The sequence below is a fragment of the Anser cygnoides genome, chromosome 31, assembly GCF_040182565.1.
Source record: "Anser cygnoides isolate HZ-2024a breed goose chromosome 31, Taihu_goose_T2T_genome, whole genome shotgun sequence".
Lineage (NCBI taxonomy): Eukaryota > Metazoa > Chordata > Aves > Anseriformes > Anatidae > Anser > Anser cygnoides.
The window spans coordinates 1,625,875-1,650,135 of NC_089903.1; the positions used below are offsets into that span (position 1 = coordinate 1,625,875).

The 24,261-nt window shown below is 65.0% G+C and overlaps 1 protein-coding gene across 1 annotated transcript in view; it reads left to right on the forward strand.

Moving 5' to 3' along the window:
* Window positions 1–24,261, forward strand: part of LOC125181727 (phosphoribosylformylglycinamidine synthase-like) — a 32,761-nt gene that overhangs the window by 4,125 nt on the left and 4,375 nt on the right. Inside the window, 29 exon segments of the mRNA XM_066985259.1 lie at window positions 1,120–1,225; window positions 2,129–2,315; window positions 3,218–3,323; window positions 4,918–5,058; window positions 6,145–6,269; window positions 6,644–6,772; window positions 7,400–7,531; window positions 8,347–8,439; window positions 8,442–8,474; window positions 9,339–9,412; window positions 10,280–10,436; window positions 11,183–11,244; window positions 12,517–12,681; window positions 13,546–13,583; window positions 13,585–13,657; window positions 14,221–14,352; window positions 15,024–15,254; window positions 16,199–16,253; window positions 16,256–16,378; window positions 17,163–17,246; window positions 18,029–18,067; window positions 18,070–18,183; window positions 18,790–18,900; window positions 19,590–19,738; window positions 20,801–20,840; window positions 20,843–21,010; window positions 21,976–22,067; window positions 22,183–22,256; window positions 22,258–22,295. Of these exon segments, the coding sequence (XP_066841360.1) occupies window positions 1,120–1,225; window positions 2,129–2,315; window positions 3,218–3,323; window positions 4,918–5,058; window positions 6,145–6,269; window positions 6,644–6,772; window positions 7,400–7,531; window positions 8,347–8,439; window positions 8,442–8,474; window positions 9,339–9,412; window positions 10,280–10,436; window positions 11,183–11,244; window positions 12,517–12,681; window positions 13,546–13,583; window positions 13,585–13,657; window positions 14,221–14,352; window positions 15,024–15,254; window positions 16,199–16,253; window positions 16,256–16,378; window positions 17,163–17,246; window positions 18,029–18,067; window positions 18,070–18,183; window positions 18,790–18,900; window positions 19,590–19,738; window positions 20,801–20,840; window positions 20,843–21,010; window positions 21,976–22,067; window positions 22,183–22,256; window positions 22,258–22,295 (3,071 nt within the window).

Consider the following 24,261-nt stretch of genomic DNA (forward strand, 5'->3'; position numbering starts at 1 on the left):
GGAGGGGTCCTAGGGGGATCCTGGGGGTCCTCTGGGGGTCCTATGGGTGCTGGGAGAGGTTCGGGGGGGGTCCTGGGGGTCCCATGGGTGCTGGGGGGGTCCCATGGGTGTTACAGGGGTCCCATGGGTGTTACAGGGGTGCTGTGGCCTCATGGGTGCTATGGGGTTCCCGCGGATGCTGGGATCCCATTGGGGGGTCCTCTGGGGTGCCATGGGTGCTGTGGGGGTGCCATGGGTGCTGTGGGGGTCCCATGGGTGCTGGAGGGGTCCCATGGGTGCCCTGGGGTGCTGTGGTCTCATGGGTGCTATGGGGGTCTTGCGGGTTCTGGGATCCCATGGGGGGGTCCGGGGGTCCCATGGGTGCCGTGGGGGTCCCATGGGTGCCCTGGGGTGCTGTGGTCTTATGGGTACCATGGGGGTCCTATGGGGTTTGTGGGTCCCATGGGTTTCCTGGGGGTCCCATGGGTGCCAGGGGGTCCCATGGGTGCTGGGAGGTTCCCATGGGTGCCCTGGGGTGCTGTGGCCTCATGGGTGCCATGGGGGGGTCCTTTGGGTTCTGGGGTCCCCTGGGGGTCCTATGGGGGTCGTGGGGGTTATGGGTGCCGGGGGGGGTCCCATGGGTGCCGGGGGGTCCCATGGGTGCTGGGAAGTTCCCATGGGTGCCCTGGGGTGCTGTGGCCTCACGGGTGCCATGGGGGGGTCCTTTGGATTCTGGGGTCCCATTGGAGGGTCCCCTGGGGGTCCTATGTGGGTTGTGGGGGTTATGGGTGCTGTGGGGGTCCCATGGGTGCTGGAGGGGTCCCATGGGTGCCCTGGGTGCTGTGGCCTCATGGGTGCTATGGGGGTCTTGCGGGTTCTGGGATCCCATGGGGGGGTCCTGTGGGGCCCTATGGGGTTCCTGGGGGTCCCATGGGTGCCAGGGGGGTCCTATGGAGGTCCTGGGGGTCCCATGGGTGCCCTGGGGTGCTGTGGCCTCATGGGTGCCATGGGGGGGTCCTTTGGGTTCTGGGGTCCCATTGGGGTCCTATGGGGGTCGTGGGGGTTATGGTTGCCGGGGGGGGGGTCCCATGGGTGTCGTGGGAGTCCCATGGGTGCCCTGAGGGTCCCGTGGGTGCCCAGGCTGAACTTCTCGACGGCCGCCTCCACCAACGCGGTGTCGCTGTGCCACGCGGCCGGGCTGCGCCGCGTCCAGCGCCTCGAGCTGTCCCGCCGGCTGCTGCTGCAGGTGACAGCGGGGACACCGGGGGGGACAGGGGGGTGTTGGGGACATCGGAGGCACCGGGGGGGACATGGGGGTGTTGGGGACATCGGGGCGTTGGGGACATCGGGGGCATGGGGGACATTGGGGTCACTGGTGACAGGGTCCCCTCCCTGTGTCCCCAGATGTCCCCCCCGTCCCCTCCCCACGTCCCCAAACGTCCCAGGGTCCCCCCGTCCCCTCCCCCTGTCCCCGTGGTGTCCCCAAGTGTCCCCCATCCACACCCCATACCCCCACATCCCCAAATGTCCTCCAGTCCCCCCACACCCCCCAGTCCCCTACATCCCCCCCAACGTGTCCCCCCCCCCAATGTCCTCCCCCCACCCCTGGTGACACCCCCGTGTCCCCAGGGTGCCCCCCACCCCCCCCGGGTGTCCCCCCCCCGATGACACCCATGTCCCCATACCCCCCCCCAGTCCCCTCCACCCCCCAGTCCCCATACACCCCATAGTGTCCCCACCCCCCCGATGTCCCCCCCCCTTGGTGCCACCCATGTCCCCACCCCCCTGGGTGTCCCCACCCGCGATGCCCCCCCCCCGGTGACACCCCCATGTCCCCAGGGTGCCCCACCCCCACCCCAGGATGCCCCCCCCCCAAGTCCCCATACCCCCCCCAGTCCCATACACCCCATAGTGTCCCCCACCCCCCGGGTGCCCCCCACCCGGTGACACCCCCATGTCCCCAGGGTGTCCCCAACCCCCCCCCGGGTGCCCCCCCCCGATGACACCCACCCATGTCCCCAGGGTGCCCCCCCAAGTCCCCATACCCCCCCCAGTCCCCTCCACCCCCCAGTCCCCATACACCCCATAGCGTCCCCCACCCCCCGGGTGTCCCCCCCCCCGGTGACACCCCCCTGTCCCCCCCCCCCAGTTCGAGGGCGAGCCCCCGGCGGGGGCGTCGGGGCGGCTGCTGCGGGCGCTGGGGGACCCCCTGACAGAGCAGCGCTACCCCCACCCCCTGCGCTCCTTCGAGGTCCCCGCGCGGCCCCCCCCCGTCACCGCCATCGACGTCCTCGGGGGGGGCGCCCGGGCCCTGGAGGAGGCGGATCGAGAGCTGGGTACGGCGGGGGGGGGATTTGGGGGGGGATTTGGGGACGCGGGGGGGGGGATTTGGGGACGGGGGGGGGGGGGGATTGGAGGGGGTTGGGGGGGATTTGGGGATGCGGGGGGGGGATTTGGGGACGTGGGGGGGGATTTGGGGATGCGGGGGGGGGGATCTGGGGACACGGGGGGGGGATTTGGGGACGTGGGGGGGGGATTGGAGGGGGTTGGGGGGGATTTGGGGACGTGGGGGGGGATTTGGGGGGGATTTGGGGACGTGGGGGGGGACGGGGGAGGTTTGGGGACGTGGGGGGGGGGATTTGGGGGGATCGGGGGGTTGTTGGGGAGGATTTGGGGGGGGATTTGGGGATGTGGGGGGGGATTTGGGGGGGATCTTGGGGACGCGGGGGGGAGGATCTTGGGGACCTGGGGGGGGATTTGGGGACGGGGGGGGGGATTTGGGGATGGGGGGGGATTTGGGGGGATCGGGGGGTTGTTGGGGAGGATTTGGGGGGGATTTGGGATGTGGGGGGGGATCTTGGGGACGCGGGGGGGGATCTTGGGGACGTGGGGGGGGATTTGGGGACACGGGGAGGGGACATGGGGGGGTTGGGGGGGATTTGGGGACGTGGGGGGGGATTTGGGGGGGATTTGGGGATGGGGGGTTTGGGGAGGATTTGGGGATGGGGGGGGATTTGGGGACATGGGGGGGGGTTGGGGACGTGGGGGACATTGGGGACAAGGGGACATGGGTACGGGACACGGGGGAGACCGGGAACCCGGGAGCGCGGCGCGACACGGGGACGCTGTGAGGACACCGGGGGGGGTGTCAGCGGGGGTCCTTGGGGACACTTGGGGAGGTGGGGGGGGTCCTTGGGGACACCTGGGGACATTTGGGGACCCCCGCGTCCCCCCCCAGGGCTGGCCTTCGACCCCTGGGACGTGCAGTACTACACCCGGCTCTTCCGCGCCGCCGGCCGCAACCCCACCACCGTGGAGTGCTTCGACCTGGCCCAGTCCAACAGGTGACACCCCCGGGTCCCCCCCCGTGTCCCCAAATCCCCCCCACGTCCCCATGGCCCCCCCCCATTCCTTCCCGTGTCCCCATATCCTCCCTGTCCCATGCCGACGTCCCCGATGCCATCCCGCTCTCGTGTCCCCCCCCCGTGTCCCCACGTCCCCCCCGTGTCCCCACATCCCCCCCGTGTCCCTATGTCCCCCCCCCCGTGTCCCTATGTCCCCCTGTGTCCCCACCTGACCGTGTCCCCATGCCCCTGTGTCTCCATGTCCCCGTGTCCCCCGGGGGTGCCACCACCCAGGAACTTGTCCTCATGTCCCCTCCTGAGCGTGTCCCCATGTCCCCCGTGGATGTCACCACCCATGAGGATGTCCCCATGTCCCCATGTCCCCTGTCCCCCCGTGACCGTGTCCCCGTGTCCCTGTGCCCCCATGTCCCCCATGAATGCCACCACCCATGAGGATGTCCCCGTGACTGTGTCCCCATGTCCCTGTGTCCCCATATTCCCATGTCCCCTGTCCCCATGTCCCCCCGTGACCGTGTCCCTGTGTCCCCACCTGACCCTGTCCCCATGTCCCTATGTCCCCGTGTCCCCCATAAATGCCACCACCCATGAGGATGTCCCCATTTCCTCGTGTCCCCGTGTCCCCCTGTGACCATGTCCCCTGTCCTCATGTCCCCGTGTCCCCCCGTGACCGTGTCCCCTGTCCCCATGTCCCCCCGTGACTGTGTCCCATGTCCCCACCTGACCCTGTCCCCGTGTCCCTATGTGTCCCCGTGTCCCCCATGAATGCCACCACCCATGAGGATGTCCCCTGTCCTCATGTCCCCATGTCCCTGTGTCCCCATATTCCATGTCCCCTGTCCCCATGTCCCCCCGTGACCGTGTCCCTGTGTCCCCACCTGACCCTGTCCCCATGTCCCTATGTCCCCGTGTCCCCCATAAATGCCACCACCCATGAGGATGTCCCCATTTCCTCGTGTCCCCGTGTCCCCCTGTGACCATGTCCCCTGTCCTCATGTCCCCGTGTCCCCCCGTGACCGTGTCCCCTGTCCCCATGTCCCCCCGTGACTGTGTCCCATGTCCCCACCTGACCCTGTCCCCGTGTCCCTATGTGTCCCCGTGTCCCCCATGAATGCCACCACCCATGAGGATGTCCCCTGTCCTCATGTCCCCATGTCCCCACCTGACCCTGTCCCCATGTTCCCATGTCCCCCATGAATGCCACCACCCATGAGGGTGTCCCCGTGTCCTCGTGTCCCCTGTCCCCATGTCCCCTGTCCTCATGTCCCCGTGTCCCCCTGTGACCGTGTCCCCTGTCCCCATGTCCCCACTTGACCCTGTCCCCACATCCCTATGTCCCCGTGTCCCCCATGAATGCCACCACCCATGAGGATGTCCCCATGTCCTCGTGTCCCCTGTCCCCCCATGACCATGCCCCCTGTCCTCATGTCCCCGTGTCCCCCCGTGACCGTGTCCCCTGTCCCCGTGTCCCCCCGTGACCGTGTCCCCATGTCCCCACCTGCCCATGTCCCCGTGTCCCCCATGAATGCCACCACCCATGAGGGTGTCCCCGTGTCCCCTGTCCCCATGTCCCCAGCGAGCACAGCCGCCACTGGTTCTTCCGGGGCCGCCTGGTGGTGGACGGCCGCGAGGTGCCGCAGTCGCTGCTGCAGAGCCTGGTGGGGACGCAGCGCTCCAGCAACCCCAACAACGTCATCAAGTTCTGTGACAACAGCAGGTGGGCCCACGGCACCCATGGGTGGCCCCTGCGAGGTGGTCGTGGGGTCCCATCACCCGTGGGGGGGTCACGGCAGGGTGGTTTTGGGGTCCCGTCAACCGTTGGGCGGTGATTATATGGTGGTTGTAGGGTCCTATTGACTGTTGGGTGACCATGACGTGGTGGTTATGGGGTCCCGTCACCCATGGGTGCTAACGGCAAGGTCGTTGTGGGGTCCCCTCACCCATGGGTGCTCATGGTGTGGTGGTTCTTGGGTCCTGTCACCCATGGGTGGTGGTTATATGGTGGTTGTGGGGTCTATCAACCGTTGGGTGACGATCACATTGAGGTCATATGGTGGTTGTAGGTCCTATCAACTGTTGGGTGACCACAGCATGGTGGTTATGGGGTCCTGTCACCCATGGGTGCTCATGGCAAGGAAGTCATGAGGTCCCCTCACCCGTGGGTGGTCATGGTGTGGTGGATGTGGGGTCCCATCAACAGTTGGGTGACCATGACGTGGTGGTTATGGGGTCCCGTCACCCATGGGTGACCATGACATGGTGGTTATGGGGTCCCGTCACCCATGGGTGACCATCACGTGGAGGTTATGGGGTCCTGACACCCATGGGTGGTGATAATGTGGTGGTTATGGGGTCCTATCAACCGTTGGGTGACGATCACATTGAGGTCATGGGGTCCCATCACCCATGGGTGCTCATGGCAAGGTCATTGTGGGGTTCTGTCACCCGTGGGTGCTCATGGTGTGGTGGTTATGGGGTCCCGTCAACCGTTGGGCAGTGATTATATGGTGGTTGTGGGGTCCCGTCAACAGTTGGGTGACCATGGCATGGTGGTTATGGGGTCCCGTCACCCATGGGTGGCCATGGCCTGGTGGTTATGGGGGTCCCGTCACCCATGGGTGGCCATGGCCTGGTGGTTATGGGGTCCCATCACCCATGGGTGGCCACGGCATGGTGGTTATGGGGTCCTGTCACCCATGGGTGACCATGACAAGGAGGTTGAGGTGTCCCACCACCCACGGGTGACCACGCCAAGGGGGTCGCGGTGTCCCAGCACCCATGGGTGACACCCGTGTCCCCTCAGCGCCATCCGGGGCGTGCCGGTGACGGCGCTGTGGCCGCAGGACCCGGCCCGGCCGAGCCCCTTCGAGAAGAGGACGACCACCCGGCACGTCATCTTCACCGCCGAGACGCACAACTTCCCCACCGGTCGGCCATCTTGGGGGGGCGTGGCCTGGGATGGGAGGCGTGGCCTAAAGTCGGGGGCGTGGCTTTAAAATGGGGGTGTGGCCCACCTGGTCTTGGTCGGCCCCTGTAGGGGATATGGCCGTGGGTGTGTGTAGGGTTGGGGGCGGGGCCTGATTTGGGTGTGGTCGCATGGGCGTGGTCTTACGGTTGGGGGCGTGGTCTAAACTTGTGGGTGTGGCTTAAATTTGGGGGCGTGGCCAGCCACGTCCTGGTTGGCCCCCATAGGGGTTATGGCAATGGGTGGGTGTAGGGCTGGGGGCGGGGTCTATTTTGGGTGTGGCCACGTGGGCGTGGCCTGGGGGAAGGGCGTGGCCTGACGTGGCCCCTCCCCCCAGCCGTCGCCCCCTTCAGCGGGGCCACCACGGGCACCGGGGGCCGCATCCGGGACGTGCAGTGCACCGGGCGCGGGGCCCACGTCATCGCCGGCACCGCCGGGTACAGCTTCGGCAACCTGCTGCTGCCTGGTGAGACCCCGAATCCCCCCGGGACCCCCCGAAATTACGCGCCGGGACCCCCGGTTCCCCCAGGGATCCCCCAAATCCTACCGTGGGACCCCCAGATCCCCACTCCGGGACTCCCAGAATCACCCCTAGGACCCCAACATCCTACCCTGGGACCCCAAATCCTACCCTGGGACCCCCAGATCCCCAATGGAACCCCCAAATCGCACCGCAGGACCCCCAAATCTGACGCCGGGACCCCCGAATCCCCCTTGGGATCCCCCAAATCCCTCCTGGGACCCCAAAATCCCACCCCAGGACCTCCAAACCTTCCCCAGGACCCCCAAATCCTCCTGGCGGGGATCACCCCAAGACCCCAGGACACCCCCGACCCCAGTATCCCCCCTCAGACTACCCCTGCCCTGGGAGGACGGGACCCCCAAATCACCCCGGGACCCCCCAACCCCCCCCAGACCCCCCAAAAATCCTTCTTAGGGCCCCCCCAAACCTCCTCTAGGACCCCTAAATTCCCCTGTGATCCCCCAAACCTCCCCTGGGACCCCCAAATCCTCCTGGCTGGGACCACCCCAAGACCCCCCAGACCCCCCTGACTCTTCCAAGACCCCCGTGACCCCCCTATCCCCCCCCCAGATTACCCCCTGCCCTGGGAGGACGGGACGCTGCCGTACCCCAAATCCTTCGCCCACCCCCTCGAGGTGGCCATCGGGGCCAGCGACGGCGCCAGCGACTACGGGAACAAATTTGGGGAGCCCGTCCTGGCCGGTGAGGGGGGGCCTGGGGGGATTTGGGGACATCAGGGACCCTCTGGGGGTCTGCAGGGACCTTCGTGGCCTTGGGGACCCCTTGGGACATTTGCAGACCCTCAAGGGGCACCCAAAGGTCCCCATGGTGTTGGGGACCCCTTTGGGACGCTTGGGGACCGCATTGGGACTTTGGGGGACCCCACTGGGGCTTTTGGGGGCCCTATTGGGACGCTTGGGGACCCTTTGGGACTTTTGGGGACCCTTTGGGACGCTTGGGAACCCCACTGGGACGCTTGGGGACCCTCTTGGGACATTTTGGGGACCCCTTTGGACTTTTGGGGTCTCCCTTGGGATTTTTGGGGACCCCTTGGGACACTTGGGGACCTTCTTGTGACATTTGGGGACCCCCTTGGGGCATTTGGGGACCCCCTTGGGACACTTGGGGACCCCTCAGGACCCTTGGGCACCCTTGGGGACATTTGGGGTCCCTTGGGCACCCTTGGGGACGGGGATATTTGGGGACCCTAGGGGTCATTTGAGGACATTTAGGGACGTTTGGGGACCTTTGCGGGAGGTTGGGGACCCCTGGGGACATTTGGGGACCCCTGGGGACATTTGGGGACATTTGGGCACCCTTAATGACGTTGGGGACCCTTGGGGACATTTTGGGGTCCCTCGAGCACCCTTGGGTGCCCTGCATATCTTGGGGGCAATTGGGGGGGGACGTTTGGGGTCACCACCAGCCTCAGGGACCCCGGTGGTGGCGGGGGGCGTTGGGGGGGGGTCCGGGTGACACCGGGTGATGCCGGGTGACGCCAGGTGCCCCCCCCCCAGGGTTCGCCCGCTCCTTCGGGCAGGTGCTGCCGGGGGGGGAGCGGCGCGAGTGGGTGAAGCCCATCATGTTCAGCGGGGGGCTGGGCGCCATCGAGGACGCCATGTGCGCAAGGAGCCCCCCGAGCCCGGTGAGAGACGACACCCCCCCCCCGCAAATCCTACCCTGGGACCCCCGAACCCCTATGGGAATCCAAAATCCCCCCCACCCCACCCGAGACCCCCAAATCCCCTACAGGACCACGAACCCCTATGGAAACCCCAAATCCCCCCCCCCCGGGACCCCAAAACCATATGGGAACTCTAAATCCCCCCCCGGGACCCCCAAACCCCTGTGGGAACCCCATATCCCCCCCTGGGAACCCCAAATCCCACCCCGGACCCCCAAATCTCCTATAGAACCCCAAATCCCTACGGAAACCCCAAATCCCCCCCTCGGGACCCCAAAACCATATGGGAACTCTAAATCCCCCCGGGACCCCCAAATCCCATACGGAAACCCCAAATCCCCCACGGGACCCCAAAACCGTATGGGAACCCCAAACCCCCCCCCTCGGGACCCCCAAATCCACTACAGGACCCCAAACCCCTATGGAAACCCCAAACCCCTATGGGGACCCCAAAACCGTGTGGGACCCCCAAAGCCCCCACGGGAACCCCAAATCCCCCCCCCAAGGCCCCCATATCCTACCCTGGGACCCCCAAACCCCTACGGGAATCCGAAATCCCCCGTGGGACCCCAAACCCCTATGGGACCCCCAAAATCCCACCCCGGGACCCCCAAAATCCCTCTCCTACACCCCCCAAACCACCCCCAGGACCCCGAAGCCCCCCTATGGATCCCCAAATCCCTCCATGAGACCCAAATCCCCCCCTACCCCCCCCAAACCACCCCTGGGACCCCCAAATCCCCCCCATGGGACCCCAAACCTCCTCCGGGACCCCAAATCCCCCGGGGGGGGCAAGGGGTCTTACCCGTGTCCCCCCACCCCCAGGGATGCTGGTGGTGAAGGTGGGGGGCCCCGTGTACCGCATCGGGGTCGGGGGCGGCGCCGCCTCCTCCATCCAGGTAAGGGGGTCCCCAATGTCCCCAGGGGGTCCCCAAGGGTCCCTTCGTGTCCTCATCCCCGCTTCGGGGCCACCCTGGCCCCTCGGTGGCCCTTCCCCGGGGTGTCCCCAACCCCGGGGTGCCTTGCGGGGGGGGACCCCATAGGGTCCCTGTGGTGGCCCCAGGGTGTCCCCAGGTGGTCCCCACAGTGTCCCTGGGTGTCCTCAGCGTGTTCTGGGGTGTCCCTGGGTGTCCCCAGGGTGTCCCCAGGGTGTCCCTGGGTTTCCTCATGTGTCCCCAAGTGTACCTATAGCATTCTTGGGTGTCCCTATAGTGTCCCTGGGTGTCCCCAGGGTGCCCCCAAGTGTCCCTTAGGTGTCCCCACAGTGTCCCTGGGTGCCCCCGGGTGTCTCCAGGGTGTTCCTGGATGTCCCCAAGTGCCCCCTATGTGCCCCCAGGGTGTCTCTGGGCATCCCCAGGGTGCCCCTGGGTGTCCCCGCGGTGTCGCCCCAGTGTCCCCACGGTGTCCCCTGTCCCCACCGGGTGCAGGGGGACAACACAGAGGAGTGGGACCTGGGGGCGGTGCAGCGGGGGACCCCGTGGTGTCCCCTGGGTGTCCCCAAGTATCCCCATCATGTCCCCAGGTGTCCCCAGGGTGTCCCCAAGTGTCCCTATAGCATTCTTGGGTGTCCCTTAGGTGTCCCGAGGGTGTCCCCGAGTGTCCTCAGGGTGCCCCAGGTGTCCCCAGGGTGTTCCTGGGTGTCCCCGAGTGCCTACAGGATGTCCCCAAGTGCCCCCTAGGTGTTCCCAGGGTGTCTCTGGGTGTCCCCAGGGTGCCCTTGGGTATCCCTGCGGTGTCCCCACGGTGTCCCCTGTGCCCCCCCCCAGGTGCAGGGGGACAACGCGGAGGAGCGGGACCTGGGGGCGGTGCAGCGGGGGGACCCCGAGATGGAGCAGAAGATGAACCGGGTGCTGCGGGGCTGCGTGGAGAGCGGCGAGCACAACCCCATCTGCAGCATCCATGACCAGGGGGCGGGGGGCAACGGTAGGGGGCACGGGGGTCACCTGGGGGCATGGGGGTCACATGGGGACACGGGGATAGGAGGGGGACGTGTGGGGTCACACAGGGACATGGGGATGTGAGGGGGGCATGTGGGGTGACACGGGGACATGGGGACACAAGGGGGATGCATGGGGTCACACGGGGACACGTGGGGTCACACGGGGACATGGGGACAGGAGGGGGACATGTGGGGTCACATGGGGACACGGGGGTCACACGGGGACATGGACACGGAGGGGTCACGTAGGGACACAAGGGGAATTCGTGGGGTCACACGAGGACATGGGGACGTGAGGGGGGCATGTGGGGTGACATGGGGACATGAGGGGGACACGGGTCACACGGGGACATGGGGACACAAGGGGGATGCATGGGGTCACACGGGGACACATGGGGTCACACGGGGACATGAGGGGGACACGTGGGGTCACACGGGGACATGGGGACGTGTGGGGTCACATGGGGACAGGAGGAGGGCGTGTGGAGTCACACGGGGACACAAGGGGGATGCATGGGGTCACATGGGGACACGGGGGGTCACGCGGGGACATGGGGACAGGAGGGGGGCATGTGGGGTCACATGGGGACACGAGGGGGGCATGTGGGGTCACCTGGGGACACAGGGGTCACCCAGGGACATGAGGGGGTCACACAGGGACAGGAGGGGGACATTTGGGGTGACACGGGGGTCACACGGTGACCCCCTGTCCCCCCCCCCCCGTCCCCAGGGAACGTGCTGAAGGAGCTGAGCGAGCCGGCGGGGGCCGTCATCTACGCCAGCCGCTTCCAGGTACCGCCCCCCCCCCGCCCCCGGTGACACCCATGGGTGCCCCCCCCCCCCGTGGGCTCGTCCCCTTTTGTGCCCCTTAAGTGGGGTGGTACCCCTCAACCCCATAAGGACCCCCTGGGTGCCCCCCAACCCCACAGGGACCCCCCCGGGTGCTTCATGGGGATGGGAACCCCCTGGGTGCCCCCCCAGCCCCATAAGGGCCCCCTGGGTGTCCCCCCAGCCCCACAGGGACCCCCCTGGGTGCTCCATGGGGATGGGAACCCCCTGGGTGCCCCCCCAGCCCCATAGGGGACCCCCTTGGGTGCCCCCCACTGCCATGGAGACCCCTGGGTGCCCCCTGACCCCACAAACACCCCCGGGTACCCCCAACCCCACAGAGACCCCCAGTTCCCCCCCCCAAAGATCCCCCCAATCCCTCCCCCCTTCCTGTGCCCCCCCCAGCCCCCCCCAGCCCCGCTGCCCCCCCCCGTGGGATTGCAGGGAGCTGTAGGGCTATTTTTGGGGTGCAGGGGGGACCCCCAACCCCACAAACACCCCCCAGAGTCCCCCCCTCCTCCCCCATCCCTTGCCCCTCCCTCCCCCGACCCCCCACCTGCCCCCCCAACCTCCCCATGGGATCACGGGGTGCTGTAGGGCCGTTTTTGGGGGTGCAGCGGGGGGACCCCCAACCCCCAACCACCCCCTAGAGCCCCCCAACCCCCAGGGGCCCCCCTCCTCCCCTAATCCCTTGCCCCTCCCTCCCCTGACCCCCCAGCCCCCCCAACCCCCCATGGGGTCGCAAGGTGTTATAGGGCCGTTTCTGGGGGTGCAGCGGGGGGACCCCAACCCCCAACCACCCCCTAGTTCCCCCCAACCCCCAGGGCCCCCCCCAATCCCCTCCACCCCCCTTCCCGTACCCCCCCAGCCCCCCCACTCCCCCATGGGGTCACGGGGTGCTGTAGGGCCGTTTTGGGGGCGCAGCGGGGGACCCCCAACCCCCAACCACCCCCTAGATCCCCCCCAACCCCCAGAGCCCCCCCCCAATCCCCTCCACCCCCTTCCTCGTACCCGCCCCAGCCCCCCCAGCCCCCCCCACTCCCCCATGGGGTCACGGGGTGCTGCAGGGGGCGCAGTGGGGGACCCCCAACCCCCCAACCACCCCCCAGAGCCCTCCCCCAACCCCCAGAGCCCCCCCAATCCCCTCCACCCCCCTTCCCGTACCCCCCAGCCCCCCTAGCCCCCCCAACCCCCCCATGGGGTCACAAGGTGCTATAGGGCCTTTTGGGGGCGCAGCGGGGGGACCCCACCCTGAGCGTGCTGGAGCTGTGGGGGGCCGAGTACCAGGAGTCCAACGCGCTGCTGCTGCGCCCCCCCCCCCACCTGGGGCTGCTGCGGAGCCTGGCCCAGCGCGAGCGCTGTCCCCTCAGCGTCGTGGGGAGCATCAGCGGGGACGGGCGGGTACGGGGGGGGGGGCACGGGGGGGGGGCACAGAGTTGGGGGGGGTAGGGGGGGGGGCATGGGGGGATCGGGGGCGGAGGGATGGGGGGATACGGGGCCATCGGGGGGGACACGGGGACGTAGGGATGTGGGGGGACGTGGGGACATTGGGGAGGGTTAGTGGGGATGGGGGGGGCACGGGGGGGGGGCACGGGGACACGGGGCGGGACATAAGGGTATGGGGGTGGAGGGGTGGGGAGGGATTTGGGGACGGGGGGGGGGCGGAGGGATGGGGGGATATGGGGCCGTGGGGGGGACACGGGGACGTGGCGGGGGGGGGGTCATGGGGACATTGGGGAGGGGTTAGTGGGGATGGAGGGGCACGGGGGGGAAGGGGGGGCATGGGGGGGCCCTGGGGGGAGGGACGGGGGTTATGGGGGGTGGGGGTGGGGTTGGGGGCATGGGGGGGGCAGGGGGATTGGGGACGGAGGGATGTGGGGGGACATGGGGACGATGGGGAGCGTCAGCGGGGACGGGGGGGCATGGGGGGGGCATGGGGGTGGCACGGGGACATGGGGGGGCTTGGGGACATTGCGGGGGCACAGGGTTGGGGGGGATTTGGGGTTGTGTTGGGGGCAGGGGGATTGGGGATGAAGGGGTGGGGGGGACATGGGGACGTTGGGGAGTGTCATTGGGGACGGGTGGGTATGGGGGGGGGCAAGGGGGGGGCATGTGGGGGGCTTTGGGGTCACCTTGGAGGCAGGGAGGGGGGCTTTGGGGTCCCCAAGGGCTGGGAATGTGTCCAGGGGGACAGGGGAAGGGGGCGGGGATGTTTTTGGGGTGCCCCCTCCCTGCTGACCCCCCTTTGTGTGTCGTCCCCCCCAGATCGTGCTGGTCGATGACCTGGAGGCGCCGGTGCCCGAGGGGGTCCCACGAGGGGCTGCCCACCCCCGTCAACCTGGAGCTGGAGTGGGTGCTGGGCAAGATGCCCCAAAAGGTGAGGGGGTGGGGCAAAATGGGGACCCCCCCCCCCCCAGGGTGACATCAGGACCCTGCCCCCCAGTCCCTTGGGGCTGGCGATCCCCAGATTTGGGGTGACATCAGGAGCCCCCCCCCCCCAAAAAATGGGGCACCCTTGATGGAGTGACCCCCCCCCCTTCACACCCATGGCCCCCCACTACACTGAGGACCCCCCCCCAGTATTTGGGGACACCCCATAAGTGTGTCCCCCCCCCCCTTAATTTTGTTCCTGGAAGCCCCCAGGAACCGGGGACCCCTCCCCAGGCGGTGACATCGGGGACCCCCTGGGGGACTTTGGGCGCCCCCAGGTGACCCTGTGACCCCCCCCCACATTGAGTACCCCCCCCCCCAATATTCAGGGACACCCCATAAGTGACACCCCCCCCCTAATTTTATTGCTGGAACCCCCCGAGAACCTGGGTCCCCTCCCCAGGCGGTGACATCAGGGACCCCCTGGCACATTGGGGGCCCCCTGGGGGTGTCAGGATGTGACCCTGTCCCCCCCCCCTTTTTTTTTTATGTTCCCCCCCCCCCCCCCAGGAGTTTGTGCTGCAGCGGGTGACCCCCACCCTGCGCCCCCTGGAGCTCCCCCTGGGGCTGGGGGTGCGCCAGGCGCTGGAGCGGGTGCTGCGGCTCCCGGCGGTGGCCAGCAAGCGCTACCTCACCAACAAGGTGCCCGTGTGTCCCCCCCGTGTGTCCCCCCTTTCTTTGTGTCACCTCCGTGTCACCTCCCCCCATGGCCAGGGTCCCCTCCGTGTCCCCCACGTCCCCCCCAGCTGGTGGTGGTGAGCCAGGTCCCCCCTGCAGGCGGGTCTTTGGTAGCCCCAAAATGTCCCCAACGTGGCCCCAGTGTGTCCCCGAAATGTCCCCAACGTGTCCCCAGTGTGTCCCCATGTGTCACCCCCTGTCATGTCACAGCTGATAGCCCCCCCCCATGTCCCTTGTCCCCCACATGTCCCCTTCCATGTCCCCCATGACGTGTCCCAGCCGATGTCCCCTAGTGTGTCCCCGTCCCCAACGTGTCCCCCCCACGTCCCCCATGACGTGTCCCAGCTGACGTCCCCCCACGTGTGTCCATGTCCCCGTGTCCCCCTTCCCAATGACGTGTCCCAACCAATGTCCCCGGGTGTGTCCATGTCCCCAGCGTGTCCCCTCCATGTCCCCCATGACGTGCCCCAACCAACGTCCCCCCAGTGTGTCCCCATCCCCTCCACGTCCCCCTCCACGTCCCCCACGACACACCCCAACCCCTGTCCCCACCGTGTCCCCACCGTGTCCCCACCGTGTCCCCACCGTGTCCCCACGTCCACGTCCCACCCTCTGACTCCTGTCCCGGTCCCCAGGTGGACCGCTCGGTGACGGGGCTGGTGGCCCAGCAGCAGTGCGTGGGCCCCCTGCACACGCCGCTGGCCGACGTGGCCGTGGTGGCCCTGTCCCACTTCGACACCGTGGGGGCGGCCACGGCGCTGGGCGAGCAGCCCATCAAGGGGCTGCTGGACCCGGCCGCCGGCGCCCGCCTGGCGCTCACCGAGGCGCTCACCAACCTCGTCTTCGCCCGCATCACCGAGCTGAAGGTGAGCACGGCCATGGCGCGGTGACGGCAGGAGTGGCGTGGTCACGGCGTGGCCGTGGGAGAGGTGGTGTGGTCGTGGTGTGGTCATGGGAGCAAGGGCACGGTCGTGGCATGGTCAAGGGAGCGATGGCGTGGTCGTGACGTGGTCGTTGGAGCAAGGGTATGGTCGTGGGATGGTCACGGGAGTGATGGCGTGGTCATGAGGTGGTCATGGGAGCAAGGGCATGGTCATGGGAGCAAGGATATGGTCATGGGAGCAAGGATATGGTCATGGCATGGTCATGGGAGGAAGGGCATGGTCATGGCGTGGTCACGGGAGCAATGCCGTGGTCATGGGAGCAAGGGCATGGTCATGGGAGCAAGGATATGGTCATGACGTGGTCATGGGAGCAATGCCATGGTCATGACGTGGTCATGGGAGGAAGGGCATGGTCAAGGGAGCGATGGCGTGGCCATGACCACGTGGCCACAGGAGCAATGACGTCATCATGGTATGGTCATGGGAGTAATGGCATGGTCGTGACATGGCCACGGGAGCAATGACATCATCACGGCATGGTCATGGGAGCAGTGGCGTGGCCATGACATGGTCATCGAAGCAATGACATGGTCATGGGAGCACAGGCATGGTCGTGGGAGCAAGGGCATGGCCATGACGTGGTCATTGGAGCAATGGCATGGTCATGGGAACAAGGACATAGTCGTGACTTGGCCACGGGAGCAATGACGTCATCACAGCATGGTCACGGGAGTAATGGCGTGGTCACGGGAGCAATGACGTGGTCGTGACGTGGTCAGGGGCTCCATGACATGGTCATGACGTGGCCAAGGGATCATGACTTGGTCACGACGTGGCCGCAGGAATGATGACGTGGTCGCGGCATGGCCACGGGAGCGATGGTCCCCATGTCCCCCCTAACCCCGCCGTGTCCCCGTGTCCCCCAGGACGTGAAGTGCTCGGGCAACTGGATGTGGGGCGCGAAGACGGGGGCCGAGGGGGGGCCCTGGTGGCGGCGTGCGAGGGGCTGGTGGAGCTCCTGCACCGCCTGGGGGTGGCCATCGACGGGGGCAAGGACTCGCTCAGCATGGCCGCCCGCGTGGGCACCGACACCGTCATGGCGCCCGGTGAGTCCCGGCGCGGGGTGGGGGCGCGGGGGCACCGGGGGGCTGCGGAGGGGGTGAGGGGTGGTGGGGGTCACCTCCGTGATGGAGATGTGGTGGTGGGTTGTGGGTGTCGTGGGGCTGGGACCCATGGGTGTCATCACCATGATGGTGGGTTATGGGTGCCACCATCATGATGGGTCCATGAGGTTGGGTTTTGGGTGTCAACAGCACCAGGACCCATGGGTGCCACCATCGTGATGGGTCAGTGAGGCTGGGTTATGTGTGTCATGACACCAGGACCCGTGGGTGTCATCATCGTGATGGTGGGTTATGGGTGCCACCATCATGATGGGTCCGTGATGTTGGGTTATGGGTGTCATGGGGTCGGGACCGATGGGTGTCACCCCTGTGAGGGGTCCATGATGTTGGGTTTTGGTTGTCACGGCACCAGGACCCATGGGTGTCATCACCATGATGGTGGTTTATGGGTGCCACCACCATGATGGGTCCATGAGGATGGGTTATGGGTGTCATGAAACCAGTACCCATGGGTGTCACCACCACAGTGGGTCCATGATGATGGGTTTTGGGTGTCATGGCACCAGGACCCATGGGTGTCATCACCATGATGGTGGGTTATGGGCGCCACCACCATGATGGGTCCATGAGGATGGCTTATGGGTGCCACAACTCCAGGACCCATGGGTGCCACCACCCTCGTGACGGGCCACAGGGTGCCATCACCATGGCACCGTGACCCCTCTCCCTGACCTCTGACCTCTGTGACCCCTTGACCCTTGACCAGGCACCCTGGTGATCTCCGCCTATGCCGTCTGCCCCGACATCACGGCCACCGTCACCCCTGACCTCAAGTGTCCCGATGGCAAAGGTCAGTGGCTCGGGGGTCGTGGGGTGTCCCGTGGGGGCTGGACCCCACCCATGGGGGCTTTGGGGTGGCCTCATGGAGGCCAGGACCTCCTCCATTTCCCCCATGGGGCTTTGGGGTGGCTTTGGAGGCCGGGCTCTCCTTCATGGAGGCTTTGAGGTGGCCTCAAGGAGGCCAGGACCTCCTTTATGGGGTTTTTGGGTGGCCTCAAGGAGGTCGGGACCTCCTCTATGGGGCTTTTACGTGGCCTTAAAGAGGCCGCGACCTCCTCCATCTCCTCTATGGAGGCTTTGGGGTGGCTTTGGAGGCCGGGACCTCCTCCATGGAGGCTTTGGGGTGTCCTCAATGAGGCTGGGACCTCCTCCATCTCCTCTATGGAAGCTTTAGGGTGGCTTTGGAGGCCGGGACCTCCTCCATGGAGGCTTTGGGGTGGCCTCAATGAGGCTGGGACCTCCTCCATCTCCTCTATGGAGGCTTTGGGGTGGCTTTGGGGGCTGGGACCTCCTCCATGGAGGCTTTGGGGTGGCCTCAATGAGGCCAGGACCTCCTCCATCTCCTCTGTGGGGTTTTTGGGTGGCCTTGGAGGCCGGGACCTCCTCCATGGAGGCTTTGGGGTGGCTTTGGAGGCCAACTCCCCCCCACGAGGTCTTCGGGGTGCCCGGGGACACCTTTTACCCCCCAGGGGGAGCCCATTGGGGTGCCCGTGACCCCCGTTGGGTGCCCTGGAGGGGGTGTGGAGACCCCAAGGGTGCTCCCCGGACTCACGGGGTGTCGGGGTCACCCAGGGGTGCTGCTGTGGGTGCAGCTGAGCCCCGGGCGGCACCGCTTGGGGGCAGCGCCTTGGCCCAGGTCTTCTCGCAGCTGGGGGACGCCTGCCCCGACCTGGACGAGCCGGGGGTCCTGGGGGCCGCTTTTGGGGTCACCCAGAAGCTCCTGGAAGGTGGGTGCTGGTGTGTGTGGGGGGCTTATAAGGGATTTATGGGGGGACGGGCAGTTTGGGGCGGGCGGGGGGTGGGATTTGGGGGGCGGAGGGGATTTGGGGTGGAAAAAGGAGATTTGGGGGGAGTGGGGAAAGTTTGGGGTGGATGGAGGGATTTGGGGTGTGGGGGGAGTTTGGGGGGTAGATGAAGGAGATTTGGGGTGGAAGAGGGGGATTTGGGGTGGGTGGGGGAATTTTGGGGTGGAAGACAGGGATTTGGGGTGGGTGGGGGAAATTGGGGGTGGAAGACGGGGATTTGGGGTTGAAGAGGGGGATTTGGGGTGGATGGGGGAAGTTTGGGGGGAATGAAGGAGATTTGGGGGAGTTCCAGCAGGGATTTGGGGTGTGCAGGTCAATTTGGGGCCATGAAGAATTTCAGGGTACCCCATGGCGGGGGGGGGGGGGGGCACTTATTTCAGATGGGGGAAATTTTGGGCTGGGTGCAGGGCTTTGGGCACCCCCTTTGGGGTCTGGGGGAGCGCATGGGGAGATATTTGGGGGGGGGGGGGGGAGGTCCCACGGGGTGGGAGGAGTCTGGGGGGGCTCAGGACTGACGCTGCCCCCCAGAAGGGGCGCTGAGCGCGGGGCACGACGTCAGCGACGGGGGGCTGCTGGGCTGCGCGCTGGAGATGGCCTTCGCGGGCAACTGTGGCCTCCAGCTGGACATCGCCCCCGACCCCCGGCACCGCCCGTGAGTGTCGTCCCTCCCCCCCCAAGACGCCCCCCGGGATGTCCCCACCCCAGGGAACCCCCTCGGGACATCCCCAGCTTGGGGAGCCCCTGTTTTGTGTCCCCGTGTCCCCTATCCTCATCCCACATCCTACACCCGATGCCCCACGTCCCCACGTCCTATATCCCCACTGTCCCCGTGTCCTACACCCCATGTCTGACGCTCCGTGGCCCCACGATGTCCCCACGATGTCCCCATGATGTCCCCGTGTCTCACGTCCCCGTCCCACGCCCCACACCTGATGCTGTTTCCCGCCCCACGTCCCATATCCCCACGTCCCCACATCCCATGTCCCCCTGTCCTGTATCACCGTGTCCCCGTCCTATATCTCCGTGTCCCATATCCTCATGTCCCCACATCCCATGTCCCCGTGTCCTATATGACCATGTCCCCATGTTCCACGTCCCCATGCCCCATGTCCCCATGCCCCATATCTCCACACCCCATATCCCCATGCCCCCATGTCCTATATCACCGTGTCCCCACGTCCCATTTCCCCATGTCCCATACCCCCACATCCCCACGTTCCATATCACCATGTCGTCACGTCCTATATCCCCATGCCCTATATCTCCATATCCTATATCGCCATGTCCCACATCCCCACGTCCCCCCGTCCCTGTGTCCCCTGTCCCCGCAGCGCTGGCCGTGCTGTTTGCCGAGGAGCCGGGGCTGGTGCTGGAGGTGCCGGTGGGCGGCAGCGTGGCCGTGTGCCGCCGCTACCAGGAGGCCGGTGTGCGCTGCGTCCCCATCGGCCACAGCGGCCCCTACGGGCCCGATGCCATGGTGAGGGGACGGGGGGATGGGGCGGAGGTGGCCCTGGGTGGCCCCGGGGGCTGGGTGGGACGGGAGGTGGCCATGGGCACGTCCCCATGTCCTGTGTCCCCTGTCCCCTTCACGTGGCAGTGCTGGTGGCGTTGGCCGTGGCATTGTCCATGACATTGACCATGACATTGGCCATGATGTTGACCACGATATCCATCATGATGTTGGCCATGGCATTGACCATGACGTTGGCCGTGATGTCAACCATAATGTTGGCTACGGCATTGGTCATGACGTTGGCCATGACGTCCACCATGGCATTGACCATGCCATTGGCCATGATGTTGGCCATGACGTTGGCCATGGCATTGACCATGACGTTGGCCATGATGTCAACCATGGTGTTGGCCACGGCATTGGTCATGACGTTGACCGTGACGTTGGCCATAATGTCGACCATGACATCAGCCATGATGTCGACCATGACGTTGGCCATGACGTTGACCATGATGTCCACCATGACGTTGGCCATGGCATTGACCATGACATTGGCCATGATGTCAGCCATGGTGTTGGCCACGGCATTGGTCATGACGTTGACCATGACGTTGGCCATAATGTCGACCATGACATCAGCCATGATGTCAACCATGACGTTGGCCATGATGTTGACCATGCCATTGGCCATGACGTTGACCATGATGTCCACCATGACGTTGGCCACGGCATTGACCATGACATTGGCCATCATGTCAACCATGGTGTTGGCCACGGCATTGGTCATGACGTTGACCATGACGTTGGCCATAATGTCGACCATGACATCGACCATGACATCAACCATGATGTTGACCATGATGTCGACCATGACGTTGGCCATGATGTTGACCATGACATTGGTCACGACGTTGGCCATGATGTCAATCATGTTGTTGGCCATGATGTCGTTTGGCCATGATGTTGGCCGTGACGTCGACCTTGATGTCAACCACGACGTTGGCCACGGCGTTGGCCACGATGTCGACCTTGGTGGCACCCACGACGTTGCTCGTCCCCGACGTCCCCACGCCCCCGCCCCTCCAGGTGCGGGTGACGGTGGCGGGCGAGGAGGTGCTGGCCGAGCCCGTGGGGACCTGCGGGGGCTGTGGGAGGAGACCAGCTTCCGGCTGGAGCGCGAGCAGGCCACCGGCAGCTGCGTGGCGCAGGAGGAGGCCGGGCTGCGCCGCCGCTGGGGGCCCACCTTCAGCGCCCCCTTCGACCCCCTGGAGGAGCCGTCGCTGCTGAAACACCTGGGTGAGGGTCGGGGAGGGGGGCCCGAGGGGGTCGCGGGGGGGGGTCTGGGGAGGAGCTGGGGGGTCATGGTGGTCGTGGGGTGGGCGTAGGGGTATGGGGGACATGGAGGGTACGGGGTAATGGGGGTCTGGGAGCTTCTGGGGGGTCATGGTGGTCATGGGGTGGGCATAGGGGTAGGGGGGACATGGGGGGTATGGGGTAATGGGGGTCTGGGGGCATCTGGGGGGCCATGATGGTCGTGGGGTGGGCGTAGGGGTATGGGGGACATGGGGGGTATGGGGGAAAATGGGGGTCTGGGGGCTTCTGGGGAGCCATGGTGGTTATGGGGTGGGTGTAGGGGTATGGGGGATATGGGGTAATGGGGGAATAGGGGGTCTGGGGGCATCTGGGGGGCCATGGTGGTCTTGGGGTGGATGTAGGGGTATGGGGGTTCGGGGGGAATATGGGGGTCTGGGGGCTTCTGGGGGGCCATGGTGGTCATGGGGTGGGCGTAGGGGTATGGGGGACATGGGGGGTATGAGGGGATATGGGGTGTATGTGGGTCTGGGGGCATCTGGGGGGTCATGGTGGTTGTGGGGTGGGCGTAGGGGTATGGGGGATATGGGGGGTATGGGGTAATGGGGGTCTGGGGGCATCTGGGGGGGCCGTGGTGGTCATGGGGGGACCATGGGGGTTATGAGGTGGGCATAGGGGAATGGGGGGTCCTGGGGTTATTGGGGTCTCGGGGGGTTATGGGGGTCCGGGGGGGTTATTGGGGTTGGGGGGGGGGTTATTGGGGTCTGGGGGGTTATAGGGGGGTTATGGGGTTATGGGGGGGTTATGGGGGGGTTATGGGGTTCTGTGGGATGTGGGATCTTTAGGAGGACATTGGGGTCTGAGGGGTCCCTGGGATGGTGCCGGGGGGGGGGTCAAGGCCTCTTTAGGGGGGGTGACACGGGGGGGGGTGACACCCCTGCCCCCCCCAGACCTGCCGGGCCCCCGTGTGGCCGTGCTGCGGGAGGAGGGCAGCAACGGGGACCGGGAGATGGCGGCTGCCTTCGTCATGGCCGGCTTCCAGGTGAGGGGACCCCCCCCACTCCAAAATCCGCACCCCCCCCCCCCCCCCAGCACCCTAAGGACCCCTCCCCATTATGGGGTGGGGGGGGTCCCCACGCACCCGCTGTCCCCCCCAGGTTTGGGACGTCACCACCCAGGACCTGTGCGCCGGCACCGCCACCCTCGACGCTTTTCGGGGGCTCGTCTTCGTGGGGGTTCAGCTACGGCGACGTCCTGGGGTCTGCCAGGGGTGAGACCCCCCCCCCCCCCCCCAAATTTTTGGGGTAACCCCATAGAGGTTCCCCCCCCCCCCGATATGGGGAAGTTTGGGGGTCCCCTGTCCTGATATGGGGGTGTTGGGGGGGGGGCTTGTTGGTGCTGGGTTTGGGGGTGTCACAAGGTTTTGGGGTTCCCTCTCCGATCTTGGGGTGTTCCCACCCCAAATTTTGGGGTTTTCCCATAAAAGTTTTGGGGCTTCCCATCTAATTTTGGGGTGTTCCCATCCAATTTTGGGGTTTCCCATAAAAGTTTTGGGGTTTCCCATCCAACTTGGGTGTTTCCCATAAAAGTATTGGGGTGTTCCCATATAAGTATGGGGGTTTCCCATCCAATTTGGGGGTTTCCCATCCAATTTGGGTGTTTCCCATCCAATTTGGGTATTTCCCATGGAAGTTTTGGGGTGTTCCCATAAAAGTTTTGGGGTGTTCCCATAAAAGTTTTGGGGTTTCCCATCCAATTTGGGTATTTCCCATGTAAGTTTTGGGGTGTTCCCATATAAGTTTTGGGGTTTCCCATCCAATTTGGGTATTTCCCATGTAAGTTTTGGGGTGTTCCCATGTAAATTTTGGGGCTTCCCATCCAATTTGGGTATTTCCCATGTAAGTTTTGGGGTGTTCCCATATAAATTTTGGGGCTTCCCATCCAATTTGGGTGTTTCCCATAAAAGTTTTGGGGTGTTCCCATATAAGTTTGGGGGTGTTCCCATCCAATTTGGGGGTGTTCCCATCCAATTTTGGGGTTTCCCATAAAAGTTTTGGGGTTTCCCATCCAATTTGGGTATTTCCCATGTAAGTTTTGGGGTGTTCCCATATAAGTATGGGAGTTTCCCATCCAATTTGGGGGTGTTCCCATCCAATTTTGGGGTTTCCCATAAAAGTTTTGGGGTTTCCCATCCAATTTGGGTATTTCCCATGTAAGTTTTGGGGTGTTCCCATATAAGTATGGGGGTTTCCCATCCAATTTGGGGGTTTCCCATTTAAGTTTTGGGGTTTTCTCTCCAAGCTGAGGATTTCCCATTAATTTTGGGGTGTTCCCATCCAATTTAGGTATTTCCCATGTAAGTTTTGGGGTGTTCCCATATAAATTTTGGGGTTTGCCATCCAATTTGGGGGTTCCCATTCAAGTTTTGGGGTTTCCCATTCAAATTCTGGGTTTTCCCATATAATTTTGGCATTTCCTCCAATTTTGGGCTTTCCCATCCAATTTTGGGGTGTTTCCATTCAAGTTTTGGGATTTCACATCCGGTTTTGGGGGTTTCCCCTCCAAGTTTTGGGGTGTTCCCACCCAACTTTGGGATTTCCCATCCAATTTTGGGGTGTTCCCGTTCAAGTTTTGGGATTTCACATCCGGTTTTGGGGGTTTCCCCTCCAAGTTTTGGGGTGTTCCCACCCAAGTTTGGGATTTCCCATCCAATTTTGGGGTTTCCCCTCCAATTATGGGGGTTTTCCACCCGATGTTGGGTTTCCCCTCCAAGTTTGGGATTTCCCATCCAATTTTGGGGTGTTCCCATATAATTTTGTGGTGTTCCCACCCAAGTTTTGGGGTTGCCCACACAAGTTTTGGGATTCCCCACCCAAGTTTGGGATTTCCCATCTAATTTTGGTATTTCCCATCCAATTTTATGGGTTTCCCATCTGATTTTTGTGGGTTTCCCATCCAAATTTGGGGTTTCCCCTCCAAGTTTAGGATTCTCCATCCAATTTTTTTTGTTGTTTTTTTTTTTGTTTGTTTTTCCATCCAATTTTGGGGTGTTCCCAATCGAGTTTTGGGATTTCCCACCCAATTTTGGGGTTTTCCCATACAAGTCTTGGGGTTTCCCATCCAATCCGGGGGATTTCCCCTCCAAGTTTAGGATTTCCCATCCAGTTTGGGGGTTTCCCACCCAATTTTTGGTTCCTCCCCCAATTTTTGGTTCCCCCCCCAATTTTTGGTTTCCC